This window comes from Lathyrus oleraceus, chromosome 1 (genome assembly GCF_024323335.1).
Source record: "Lathyrus oleraceus cultivar Zhongwan6 chromosome 1, CAAS_Psat_ZW6_1.0, whole genome shotgun sequence".
Classification (NCBI taxonomy): domain Eukaryota; kingdom Viridiplantae; phylum Streptophyta; class Magnoliopsida; order Fabales; family Fabaceae; genus Lathyrus; species Lathyrus oleraceus.
The window spans coordinates 370,934,419-370,948,319 of NC_066579.1; the positions used below are offsets into that span (position 1 = coordinate 370,934,419).

A 13,901-nucleotide genomic window follows, 5' to 3' on the forward strand; every position below is an offset into this window, starting at 1 on the left:
AGCACAGTAAAAGAAGAATAGTAATCACAAACAGTGGTGGATTGGGTCAGTTTGAACAGTGCTGAACGTGGTGATTCATATGGAGAAGGCCCAAATTCCATTTCCAAAGCACGAGTAAACATTCCCCAGGATTGAAAATGTTGATTTTGTGCAATCATCTGAAACCACGGGACAACGTCCTTCTCCATGTGCACTGCGGCGATGGTGAGACGGTGGTTGTCCAGAGTCACATAATAATCAAAAAATTGCTCAGCCTTAAAAATCCAGTTCATGACTTCAGATCCATCGAAACGAGGAAAGTCCAGCTTAATATTACGCACCTGAAATGGTTGTGATGGCGGCGAAGTCGGCGTAGCAGACCCCTTTCCATCGGAGGTCGGCGGTATCTGAAGGAGCTCAACTATTTCTCAACTCGTTCGAAGCGAGCTTGATCCAGATGGCGATGCTGCATATACTCATTGTGACAGCGATCTGAATCCTCCAAAAATCTTTGTAAGGTTTTGGTCATTTGGCTATGGAGTTTTCCATACTTTTCATGCGAGTATTCTCCGCCATCACGGAAGGTAATGAAAGCACCAGATGTTATGAATGCAAATAACAGAGTCTATAACACAGTGGAAAAGTGATAAAAATTATATTAATAATCAGTGCAACAGTACAATTATCCTTGAAAGAAATGGAAAGATGAAATCTAAAGAATAGTACTAGAAAAGCATAAGCTTCAGAGAGAGAAGAGAGTCATATTCTTCCACATTCAATTTCCCCCCTCTAGTAACCAATGATTGGCCTATTTAACATAGTTAGTGGCATATTTTCTGTTAGAGCTCCTTTCTCTCATTCCACGTCTTGGCTCCAGAAAAGCAGGATCATGTGTCAAGTGTCCATCATTCTCATTGAATTCAGATGTTGTATTGACTATTCTGCCCTCACTCATAACATGCCTGTTCTAATTCAATTTTATGATAAGACTAGATCTAGAATATAAAATTTATTGAGATGTTTCAATAAAATTTAATGAAATTCTAATTATTAGATTATTAAAAAAAACTAATGTGCGAAATGTATGAGTGCTGATAATCTCTGACTAGATGAAATTTGAATTGATAAAAGAACAAATCTTCAATAAGGTTACTCTATCCAAAACCGTTCTTCTTGTCTAGAATCAATTATTCATCATTCTACTTGTAGCTATATAGCAATAAGATTTGGATAGGTAAGAACAATCAAACTTAAGTTGACTTGGCCAGTTTTCTTCTCAATACTGTTTTGTTGATTGAATAATTACTGTTATTGTGGGAATAGAATAAAATAAGGGAAGAAACTAACAGTGTTAATCAAAAGAGTGTTTTAATATCTTTCAAGTGATGAAAAAAATTTCTTTATCGAAGAGAGTATCGATATAATCCAGATGAGGCTTATACAAAAGTTAAAATATAGATAGCCATACTATATCTTATACTATTGGAAGGTTAAAAATTGAAAGTTTTGTCATTTCACTACAACATTTTCTTTATAAAAAGAACAATGGAAAAGTGTTGTCAGAAGTCCGTTGCCTAAAAGAATAGGGAACATTCTGTAGCGTACTTTATGTGAGTGTTATCTATTATTTAAGATGACATTTTTTTATCGCTCTTTGATCATACTTTTCAAAAACATAGTCTAAATTATAGAAAAAGGAGACATTTATTTGTGACATCTTATAAGGCATTAATACTCAGTGGTAACAATTTTCAAATGTTGTCATATCTGACAACAATTATAAACTAGATTAAGACTCGTGAGATGCATGGATGCTAAAGAAGTTCGTGTGTATAGTAAATAGAATTGTTGAAATAAAACAAAATTTTATTTATGATAGATATTATTTATTATAAAAAATTTAATATAGATAATAAAATTAACATAACAAAAAAAAATAGTCTAATTTTAATTGAAAAATAGTACATTTATAAATATGGAAATGCAATGCGGGACATCAAAATAAATGTTAAAACATGAAAGATGACTTCAAAATTAGAATCAATTTTTATGGTTTTTTAATTATTTTTTATTTCTTAGATGAGCCGTTCCTTGTTTTATTTTAATGAATTTTTGAGCTTTTAATTTATATAGGAGGAGTGACTCGTCAGAGGATACTATCTGAAATTCATTGTTTCTAATAATAAAAAATATGTACACTTGATTTAATATAATATAATTAATCATTGAATACCTATATTTATTATTTATAATTTAAGAAAAATATAAAGAATATTATTTTGATTATAAATAAAATAAATTATAAAGTTGCATAAAATGATGTATAAAATGATATTGTTTATATTGATAGTTTTCTATGTTATATTTGTTTTTAAAAATTAATATGAATATTTATAATAATAATAATAATATATAAGTAAACCATGTATATTGATTATTAACTATAAATTATAATACAGTAAGCATCTAATGAATGATTAATTGTCATAAATTTAATTATTAAATATGTAAAATATGATTGTTAAAATAATAAATGAATATTATTTCTAAATTATAATAAAATTAGAATCTAATTAATTCTTAATAATGATAAAATTGAATTAGGCAATTATTTAATATATAAGTAAACAGTCATATCAACCCGTTTCAAATGGCATGAATTGTGAGTTATAAAAAAGTTTAAATCCTTATAAAATTTTATTATTATATTCACCAAAATGTGTAACTCAATTTCATCCATTCATCTTCAATTTAGTTCTCAAATGAAATTGATAATTTTTTATTATCATTATGAAATAAATAGTTATAAATTTGATGTAATTTTATTGTTTAGTAATTAAAATTAAAATTAATTATGTATGAATAGTCAAAAATATAATATAATAGAATTCAATTAGTTTTTTTAATTTTCAGTAATAATGTTAATAATAAAAAATTTAAATATTATTGTAAATATCTTATCAGACATTCAACTTTTTTTTAATAACGGCATTAAATTTTATGACATTAATGTTTTGAATAACTTTTTACATTGATTTGTGACGTTTTGTCTTAAGAATAATTATCTTTCTTCTATTATTAGTGGTAAATAAACTTTATTTTTATAGAGAATAAAATTTAGATTTTTTATTAAAGAATAAAATTTATATTTTGTTGATTCAAATTAAATATTTATAGATCAATTTTAATAAATATTAATTATGAATAATTTCTAGAGTAATGTTTGTTTTTATTGAATATTTATCTTAGTAACTTTTTTTATTCCGTGTAATTTTATTAATATTAGAGGTAATGATTAATATGTATAATACATTGTACATATTTCCTATGCCTCTAATTTTTAAAGGTGTAAAATTTAGTTCTCATAATAATAATAATAATATAAAATGTTTACTTTTTTATTAAATATAATCTAATAGGTCTTTATTATTTATATTTATTATTTATAATTCAAATAAAATTAATTTTATTATTAAAAATAATAAATATAAATAATTATTATCAAGAATAAAATAATGTACAAAAATGATATCTTCTATTTATTTTCATATTGATTGTTTTCTAAGTTATATTTAAAAAAGTTATATGAATATTTATAATAATATTAATGTATAAGTAAACGCTTTATTTTGGTAAGTTTTTGTCATGGTCCTTATAATGCTATTAATATTTGCGATAAAAGTATTATATGTTTTATATTTTTTTTAAATTGATTAAAATAAAATAGTATATTTATTATTCATAAAAAAATAATATTGACCAAAAAAGTATAAGATTATATATTCTTATAATATTGATCATACAAATTAAATCAATGTGAACCAATATAAATTTCCTCATAGTTTCACTTGAGTAGAAAAATTATGACGTTTTGTCTTAAGAATAATTGTCCTTCTTCTATTATTAGTGGTAAATAAACTTTATTTTTATAGAGAATAAATTTTAGATTTTTTATTAAAGAATAAAATTTATATTTTGCTTATTCAAATTAAATATTGATAAATCAATTTTAATAAATATTAATTATGAATAATTTCTAGAGTAATATTTGTTTTTATTGAATATTTATGTTAGTAACTTTTTTTATTCCGTGGAATTTTATTACTATTAGAGATAATGACTAAAATGCATAATACATTGGACATATTCCCTATGCATCTAATTTTTAAAGATGTAAAATTTAGTTCTCATAATAATAATATAAAATGTTTACTTTTTTTATTAAATATAATCTAATAGGTCTTTATTATCTATATTTATTATTTATAATTCAAATAAAATTAATCTTATTATTAAAAATAATAAATATAAATAATTATTATCAAGAATAAAATAATGTACAAAAATGATATCTTCTATTTATTTTCATATAGATTGTTTTCTATGTTATATTTAAAAAAACTATATGAATATTTATAATAATATTAATGTATAAGTAAACACTTTATTTTGGTAATTTTTTGTCATGGTCTTTATAATGCTACTAATATTTGGGATAAAGTTATTATGTGTTTTATATTTTTTTTTAAATTGATTAAAATAAAATAGTATATTTATTATTCATAAAAAAATATTGACCAAAAAATGTATAAGATTATATATTCATATAATATTGATCATACAAATTAAATCAATGTGAACCAATACAAATTTCCCCGTAATTTCACTTTAGTAGAAATAGTACAGCATTGTAACAAATTTCAGTTGACATTGTAAAATAAATTGGTAAAATGAATGCTTAAACTCAGATAAAAAAATAATTGGATTTATGTACTTGTCATTTTAAATTTGACTTGGTCGTGTGAGTGAGGTCTTAAAAAACTTTCTTGTACACAATGTTTAAGACTGTATTTTCACTTGGTTGGCAGTCATCCCTCGTGACAATGTCTAATCCATTTTTGATAGTTAACCTTGAGAAACACTCTGAATACACTAAAAAAATAAAAGAAAAAGAAAAATTACTGATCATTATATTTCATGTTTGTGTTTCTAACCTATTTGAAGAATTATAATTATATTTATGTGTATATTATATATATGGATTTATCCAAAATTATAATCAACTATTGGAGTTTACGAAAAGAGAAAATTAAACCGTAATTGAAGATATCCAAAATTGAATCTTGCAAGAACAGTTTCACATATACCAAATGCAGCAATCTTAATTCCAAATTGATTTGTAGAAAAATGTAGGAAGGGGAAACTCGAACAATAATTAAGGAAATCCAAAATCAAATTCTGGAAGAACAATAATCCAAAATCTATTTGTCAAAATGGTAGAAAGAAAAAAATTGAACCAGTCATGGTAGGAAGTAGAAAATTAAACTGTAATTGGAGAATTTCAAAATCTATGCTTCGGTAACGATAGGAAGAAGAAAATCGAACGATAGAAAGAAGAAAATCTAATGGGAGAACAACCACACTTCCTGTGATATTTGTATGAGTAGAAAAAAGAATTTGTCATTTGTAACGTGGTATTGGAGAATCAGGAAAGATGAAAGGAGGTTTTGGAAGAGAATGAGTCAAAAATCGGGTGTTGACAAATAGTAGTGTTTTGATTGGTGGTTTAATAGAAGGTGTACACATAAGCTAATAAGATGATGTGGATTATTTTTACAAGAGTTAGGATTACGTGTCGCAAAATAATTTGAAGCATTGGATTTAATATATATAAATAGATAGATTGTTCTTTAAAAATGTAATAGTGAGAACACTTGATAAATGCATATGTAAAATATAAGGAATATATTTTTCATAAAATAAACTTAAATAACATAAATCGTGACAACACTTGATAAATGCATCTCTAAATTACAAGGAATATATTTTACCATATTTTTCATAAAATAAACTTAAATACACACAAATATAAATTACAAGGAATATATTTTACCATATCTTCATAAATTAACTCATATACACACAATAGACACAATATCTAACATTAATATCTAGAAGTATAAGTCTAGCAAAATGATAAAATACATAGTTCTTTTAAGTCTAATTCTTAAGTACAAGCCTAAAACAATATTGTGCAGCTCATTTAAGTTTGTTGAACTCATCTTGGGCTCCATCATCCTCTTAATCACCTATGTCTTCCTCTTGAAATTTATAACATATATTATTAGCAACGCTAAATACAAAGACACAAGTCATCCAACAAAAGGGTTTGACCTTACACATGTCATTAACAATATGGTAGTTTGGCATTTAATTGATACTTGAGTTAGAAAAAATATTGTGCTTTATCTTACTTGCTAACTATAGCAGCCTCATGAAAAAAAAAAGGTTTTGTTAATTATTCATATATGTGAAAAATAATTTAAATATAATTATCTAGTTAATTCTGAAATACTTGATCTAAAACATGTTTGTTATTAAGAAAAGGTAGAATTTGGAAAACATAAAGATGTTTCACATTTATTAAATAGAAACATACCTTCCCTTTTGTCACTATCCCCTTCATCCAAGCTTTGTCACTATCCCCTTCATCCAAGCTCCTTTAGTAGTTGTTAGGGTCAGGGGTCTTTTTAAAAAAAATCCTGCAGTCATGAAAACGGATGCGACAAAACGGTTTTAACAGATTTCAATACTGATACCGTTACCACCGTTTTCACATATTGATTTTTATTTATTCATCCTTAGATTCACAAACTTAGTGGTAAGAAGTTTCAGCCTTCACATACGAACTTTGGATGTGCCTTCATTCGCAGTTTTGAAAATCTCTCAAATTTCTTTAACTTTTGAACATGTGTTGATCAACCTGAACATGTTCTTGTTTACCCCATTGAAGATAGAATTCAATGTTTTAGAGTTTTCAAGAGCTTCCTCATCTTCAACCTCTAGTTTAAAGCTAATAGTTTCATCTTCAGAAGTAACCATTAGATGTTTCCACCTCTTATCACTGGTTTCCATGCTTTCTTACACATAGATTTGAGAAAGGCAAACATCATGGACTTCCAATAGTCGTAGTTGGTGTCATCCAAAACAGGTGGTTTGTTGATTGGTCATTTGTCTGTCATTGTGTCCATTTGAGAAAAATTTATCTTCCTTGGAGCTCACCGAACAAGCTAGGGAGCCAGGCTCTTATACCAATTATAATTTTGTTTCTCAGGGGACAAATGTCGAACACGATGTCCAAGACAATTGGTTCAACAATATAAATTAGAACCACAACAACTAATATTTTTAAGTTGTACCAGATGATGGATCAGGAAATAAATAAAGATTAGAATAATTGGCAACCCAGTTTGATGCAAATAGCATCTATGTCTGGAGGGTTGGCTTCCAACCTAAGAAAGGAAATTCATTATTAGTAGCTTAGTAAAATTAGTCTTAAAAGCAACAACAAACTATGTTGTTCAAAGGTTCTTCCTAACACTACCCAATAAATTTCTACTTAGGACTCCCCCAAAATATGAGAAACCCTCTCACTTTCTCTGATTTACTAAACCCTACTGATTGGTGATTCACTGTATTTTCGAAGTCGAATATTACAACTCAACTAGACAAATCTTCTATGCTAAGTTACTGAAACATAGAGGTGTACATAAAAATGTTGAATATACAACTCAACTAGAGAAACCATATATGCCAAGTTACTGAAACATAGAGGTGTACATAAAATTACAAGGACTCTTGTAAACCCTAACACTCTAAAATCTTCAATGTGAATGTTTTCTTTCTAATGAAGGTTTAAGTTCCTTATATAGTATAATAACTCTGATATTTTATCCTTGGATAATAACTTTAATTTCATCCAAAATTAATGTAGCTTTAATTTCGAGGAAGGGTGAAGTCGACAAGGTTGTCCCCGTCATATCTAGTGATGTCTAAGTTAGGATCATCACATCTAGAAAACTTTGAATTATTTACTATTAAAAATCTGGCTGATACCGGTTGGAGAAGACCAATAGGCGAATACTTAGAGAATCCAACTGGATCAGCTAATCGAAAGTAAGGTGTACTTGGTTGTGTCGAATGTTCATAGTACGACATGTGGTGCCCGTCAAGTGAGGCACATGATGAGATGGTTGTGTTGTTTCCAGGGTGTCTATTAGCTTACAATGTTAAAAGATTGTATTGATTTTTCTAAGGGTTCTCAAGAATGTCAAGTACACTCAGGCATTCAACATGTCCCTACGAGTGAATTGCATGTGATTGTGAATCCATGGCCATTTAGAGGATGGGCTCAGGATTTGATTGGAGAAACTCGACCAACATATTCTAAAAGTCATAAATATATTCTAGTCGGCATCGATTATTTTACAAAGTGGATAGAAGCAGTTCCGTTAGTTAAGGATGACCAAGATGTGATAACATAGTTTATTTATAAACACATTGTGTATAGGTTTGGAATCCCCTATATCATTACGACAGATCAAGGGTTGGTATTCACTGGTTGGAAGATGCAGCAATTTGCCTCTAAAATGGGGAATAATATATTAACTTCGACGCCTTATTATGCTCAAGCAAATGGTCAGGTGGAAGCGGATAATAAGGTCGTTATTGGTTTGATCAATAAGCATTTTGGGAAGAAACCAAACAATTCGGTAAAACTTTAGACCAAGTCTTATGGGCATGTCGAACATCTCCTAAAGAAGCAACAAATACTACTTCATTTCAACTGACTTATGGACATGAAGTTGTATTACCTATTGAAATTTAGTTGCAATCGGTCTGAATTCAAAGGTAGGATGAGATTCCATCAGACCATTATTGGAGTATGATGTTGGACGAGATTGTCGATTTGGATGAAGAAGGGATGGTAGCGTTGGATGTCTTGATAAGACAAAAGGAGCGAGTCGCCAGAGCTTATAATAAGAAGGTTAAAGTGAAAACATTTTCGATTGGAGATCTTGTTTGGAAGGTAATATTTCCTACGGATCAAAGAGATAGAACTCTAGGAAAATGGTATCCTAATTGGGAAAGCCCATTTTGGATGATTCAAGCATTTTCGAACAATGCTTATGAAATTGAAGAGTTAACAGTTGACAAATTTTAAGAATAAATGGTAAATACATGAAAAGGTATAAGCATATGCTATAAGAAATTCGAATTGATAAGAAATAATTTGCATTAAGAAACGAGCACCATAATGGTATTAGATAAAGTTCCAAAATGGCATTGTCATTACAAAACATCAAAAACAATGGAAATAGAAATACAATTCAAATGGGAAATTTTGACTTAAATTCTTAGAGCTTGGTTTTAGATAAATCGAGTATGGCAGTCAGTCCATCACAAGTTTCTTCTAGAGAATTAATTCCAAGCCCTAGGTTGAGGGCAACCTCAGCATATTGGATGCCTCTGATGGCTTCTTTGTCGATCATTTCTCTGATAGGAAGTGACTTTTCCCATGCAAGCTCAACTTTTTCCTACTCCAGGTTGTCAATCTCTTTGTTCAATTCTGCAATCTTTGCTCGACGTTGTGCAATTTGATCATCAAGTAAAGCCTTTTTGTCAGTGTATTCTTGGAGCTTGGTTTCGAGTTTTTCGACTTCTTGCTCAGACACACTACTTAGGTCACATGTTATAGTCATGGTATCTTTCACTGGTTGAAGGCGAGGACTATTGGTCTGTTTGAAATCAATATCCTTGCATACTTGATCGAAGTAAGCTTCAAACTCAAATAAGAATTGAACCATAGATTCAGACACCCGTTTTTTTTAGCCCAGTCAACAATTGTTGAATATCAGTGCCAAGTCGAGAATATCCTTCGATGGCATTAAGGAGATCAACCTCAAAGGTATTGGATTTTAATTTTTGGATCAAGAGGTTCATTGATTCATTTTCTGTATCAGCCAATGAAGCATCAAAGTGTCTAGACTTTGAGCTTGTCGAAAGTATGCAAAGTTTTTAGAGCCTTTTCAGAGCCTCGGTTGGGTTTTTTATTTTAAGAGCAAGAATTTGTTCTTGGCTCAAAGAGGTTTTCAATGATGAATCATGGATGGTGGCTAGGGTTTTCTCTTTTTCATTGGTAGTAGTTTGATTTTTCTCTTTGACTAGGGAAGTTTCGACATCAGGCATGGTTTGCTCTTCACCAATATTTTTTGGACTGTTGGGTTTTGGGTCATATAGAATCATACTGTCATGGACAGAGGCAATGGTGACATCGAATTCCTTGTTGCATTATGGGGAAAGTTGTTCTATGTTAACTTATACTTCCGGTTGTGGTTATGGAGATGCATTTGTTGTATCACTAACCGGTTTGGTGGTTGGATGGACAGATGAAATGTTGGAATCAAGAAAATATGACCAAAGAATGTGAGAAAATGCTTCAGAAGGGATCTAACCAGGGATACCTAGTGCTTTTTATGTTTCATTTTTGTTTATTTCTGTTGTTTCCTGAAAAAAGAAGAAATAATGATTCGAAACCTCAAATTGAGAAATAAATAAGGGGTTGCATGTTGAGTCGAGACTTACCTTATGGTCAGTTTTGCTTGGTTATTTGACCATTTTGTTCTGAGGTTCGTTTGGTACTTGATTTCTAGAAGGGGGGTCTTGATTTCTTTCTTGTCTCTCTTCTTTTCTTTCTTCTTGTCTTTCTTTTTCTGGCTCCGTTTCTTTTCCTTTTCCTTTCTGGGAAGGACCAAAGGTTGAGGTAGTAGTGTCCTTTTTAGATTTTATTTTCTGGGGAGTTCCTTTCTTCTTCTGGCTTATGCTTGGTGTTAAGTATGGTGTGTAGTGATTGACTGCATTTTGGAAAAACATGTATTCGAGTAAGATGTTGGAGAAGATGTCCTGGCATGTTGGTTCAACATCGAAGTGTGCCCTATTTTATTTTCTTGAAATATTTGTTTCTAATGTGAGATATCTGAAGATCCTCTGAAGATTTATTCCACGAGGTGTATAATTCTAGAAACGCGTGTTCTAAAATCAAAAGATTGTTTTGCTTTGCTTTGTTTTCCAAGTAAGGATGTCAAGACATTTTAGCAAACATATATTATGATTGGAATCAAATCTGCAGAAGATTGTGCAGAGTCCTTGAATTTGCAGATAATCAAGCCTGAAGCCCGTGCCTTTCTAAGGTTGTTTAAAGATCGATTCTAAACCTAAGAGTGAATCAAAGTAGTGTAGAATATTGTATTTGTTAAGGTTTAGTTGTCTTTGTTATTTGTGAGTCGTTCGAGTATCTCTTTGATACTTGAATTGGACTTGTTTTATTGAGTTGTGATTATGAATCTCTCATGAGCTTTTAAATAAGAGTGGTTTCTGTTTTCTGATAGAAGTCGTTGTCATTGTTGTGTAATTGAAGGGAAGTGAGATGGTCTCATATCTATGAGAGTCTTAGATAGAAACTTCCACGGGTAGAGATTAGGTAAGAAGTTTATAAAACCTGAGGTTGTTTAGAACTTTGAACTAATTCAGTTATAGTGAATTTCCTTCCTGTCTTGGATGCCCTCAGATGTAGGTGACGTTGCACCGAACTAGGTTAACAACTACTTGTTTTATTTACTTAAGTGCTACTTACTTAAATCCTGGTATTGTTTATGGTGTGACAATGTGTTGACCCTGGTGTCGTGACATCGTATACGACATCTGGGATCTGCATATCAGAATTTCAATTTGTATCAGAGCAGGCATCCTGCTCTGTTTCTGGGTGAGATATGAGGAAGATATTTTATGGTACCATGGACAAGGAAGGAGGATTTATTAACAGACCACCCGTCTTAGATGGAACCAAATATGACTATTGGAAGGGACAGATGGTGGCATTCCTAAAGTATATGGATAGAAAAACCTGGAAAGTTGTCATCAAGGGTTGGGAACCTTGTCGTGAATGACAAAGATGGGAAGGCTACTGCTGACCTAAAGCCTGGAGAGGACTGGTCTAATGAAGAAGATGAATTGGCTCTTAGAAACTCCAAAGCTTTGAATGCTCTATTCAATGGAGTCAATAAAAACATATTCAGGTTAATAAACACATGTATTATGGCCAAAGGTGCATGGGAAATTCCATAACCACTCATGAAGGCACACCTATAGTGAAGATGTCTAGACTTCAATTTCTCACTACCAGATTTGAGAACCTAAAGATGAAACATGATGAGAGTATTCATGATTTTCACATGAATATTCTTAAAATAGCAAATCCATCTAGTGCCTTGGGAGAAAAGATGTCAGAAGAAAAGGTGGTTAGAAAAATTCTCAGGTCCTTACGTAAGAAATTTGACATGAAAGTCACAACCATTTAAGAAGCCCAGGACATCAGCAACATGACAGTGGATGAACTTGTTGGGTCGCTTCAAACTTTTGAAGTGGATATTAGTGACAGATCTGAAAAGAATAACAAGAGAATAGATTTTGTATCCATCACTAAAGATGAAGAGGACCAATATGACTTTAATACTGATGAACTTGTGTTTTTAGCAACACCCAAGCATGGCACTAGCTTCACAACACTTCACCGTTCATGTCTCTCTACATCAGAGCCATTGATTAGCTCTGAGCATGGAGAATTTTTTCAAGAACATGAAGAACCCTAGTTCTTTAAAGTAAAATTAAATGATGAATATGCAAGATAAATTCTAGGTAAGTGAGGGATTTTGATCAGCGGAGTAAGGTGAAGAGTGTGGTAACTTGTTTGCTCAAGAATTTAACTCATAACTACCTTCTGAGTTGGAGCTTCGAAGGTCAACAATGGTGGATTTGGATATATAGTTCCAAGGAGTTCCAAGCCAAAGTAGTGCTTTAGGTAGCTTCAGAAGGTGCCGATGAAGGATTCTAGGTGGAGATTTAAAGTTAAAAGAGCTTGAATCGAAGAAATGGTTGACTGGTTATTTAAGGTATCAGGCTTAAATGGTTTCAGAGTTTCTTTGGATTTCAAAGCTTTCATATGAATTCAAAAGATTCCTCTATTTATAGGGAAAGTGTTGAGCAGCTCATACAGGTGCAATAAATCTGAATTCGTTTGATTGGAGTGGGAAATTTGTGATTTGCAATCCGTGTGAAAACAAAGGTGAAAAGTGTGACTTATGCATAAAACCTGGTCATTTTACACTCCATGCTACGCATTTTGTCAACAACAAAAAGTTCTCACATGTGTGATGATCCCATATTGAAGCATGAGTGATTACAAGTTTCAGGTCAGGCGTGAAAAGTAGAGTCCACGACACCATGTTTGAGCTTAGGCCAACTGAGATTTCCTCGTGCTTTTTGTGATCTTCTTCGTGTTAAATGTTCATCTCATTGCAATTAATTGAATGTAAAATGAACTAACTCAAAAGGAGGCTTGAGGAGGAAATGACAAGTGTTGAAAGTTGAGGTCATGACATGCATTCTAGGTCAAGCATTTAGTCAAGTAGTCTTGGCACACTTTGGGCATCTTGAGGTCCCAAGTTCATGAAGCCATAACTTTTGATTCCTTTGTGAATTTTGAGAAAAACTTGTGCTAAATGATATTTGACATAAGCTTAACAAGATTAAAAAAGAATGGGATCAAAATGATACTTGAGCTTACAATGGCATGGCTTCCAAGTGGAGGCCATGACAAAGTTTTGACCTAGTGTGGCCACTTAGCCCATTCCAAAATTAAGGTCCTTAGAGGTTTAATTGATGATTGATCCTTGAATAAAATTTGTTTAGGAACTCAATAGGAACATTTGGATCAAAGAATCTTGTCATTTGGTTTAAATTTGAAGAAGTTATAGGGTTTAGACCAAAAGTAAGCCATACTTGCAAATTAGGTCAACCAAACTTGTGCCATCTTGTGCAAACTTGAAATTCTCTTGCATCCCAAGCCAAATGATGATGGAATGAGAATCCTTTGAAGAAAACTTGATTAGGTCTTGAATGAACTTGATGATGGCTTGAACAATGTGTGGAATGGCATGGAAATAAACACATGAACCACCCTTGAATTAATGAACCACAACTTGCATATTCCTTGAACAAAAGACCATTGATTTTTTTTGAATTGG

General features: G+C 31.0%; 1 protein-coding gene across 1 annotated transcript; it reads left to right on the plus strand.

The window, feature by feature from the left end:
• The first annotated feature begins 8,045 nt into the window (after positions 1-8,045).
• On the plus strand, positions 8,046-8,983 carry LOC127107460 (uncharacterized). The gene is made up of 3 exons (XM_051044751.1): positions 8,046-8,269; positions 8,330-8,531; positions 8,675-8,983. Exons 1-3 carry the CDS (start codon positions 8,046-8,048, stop codon positions 8,981-8,983), a joined length of 735 nt encoding a protein of 244 aa, XP_050900708.1.
• Positions 8,984-13,901: the final 4,918 nt, after the last annotated feature.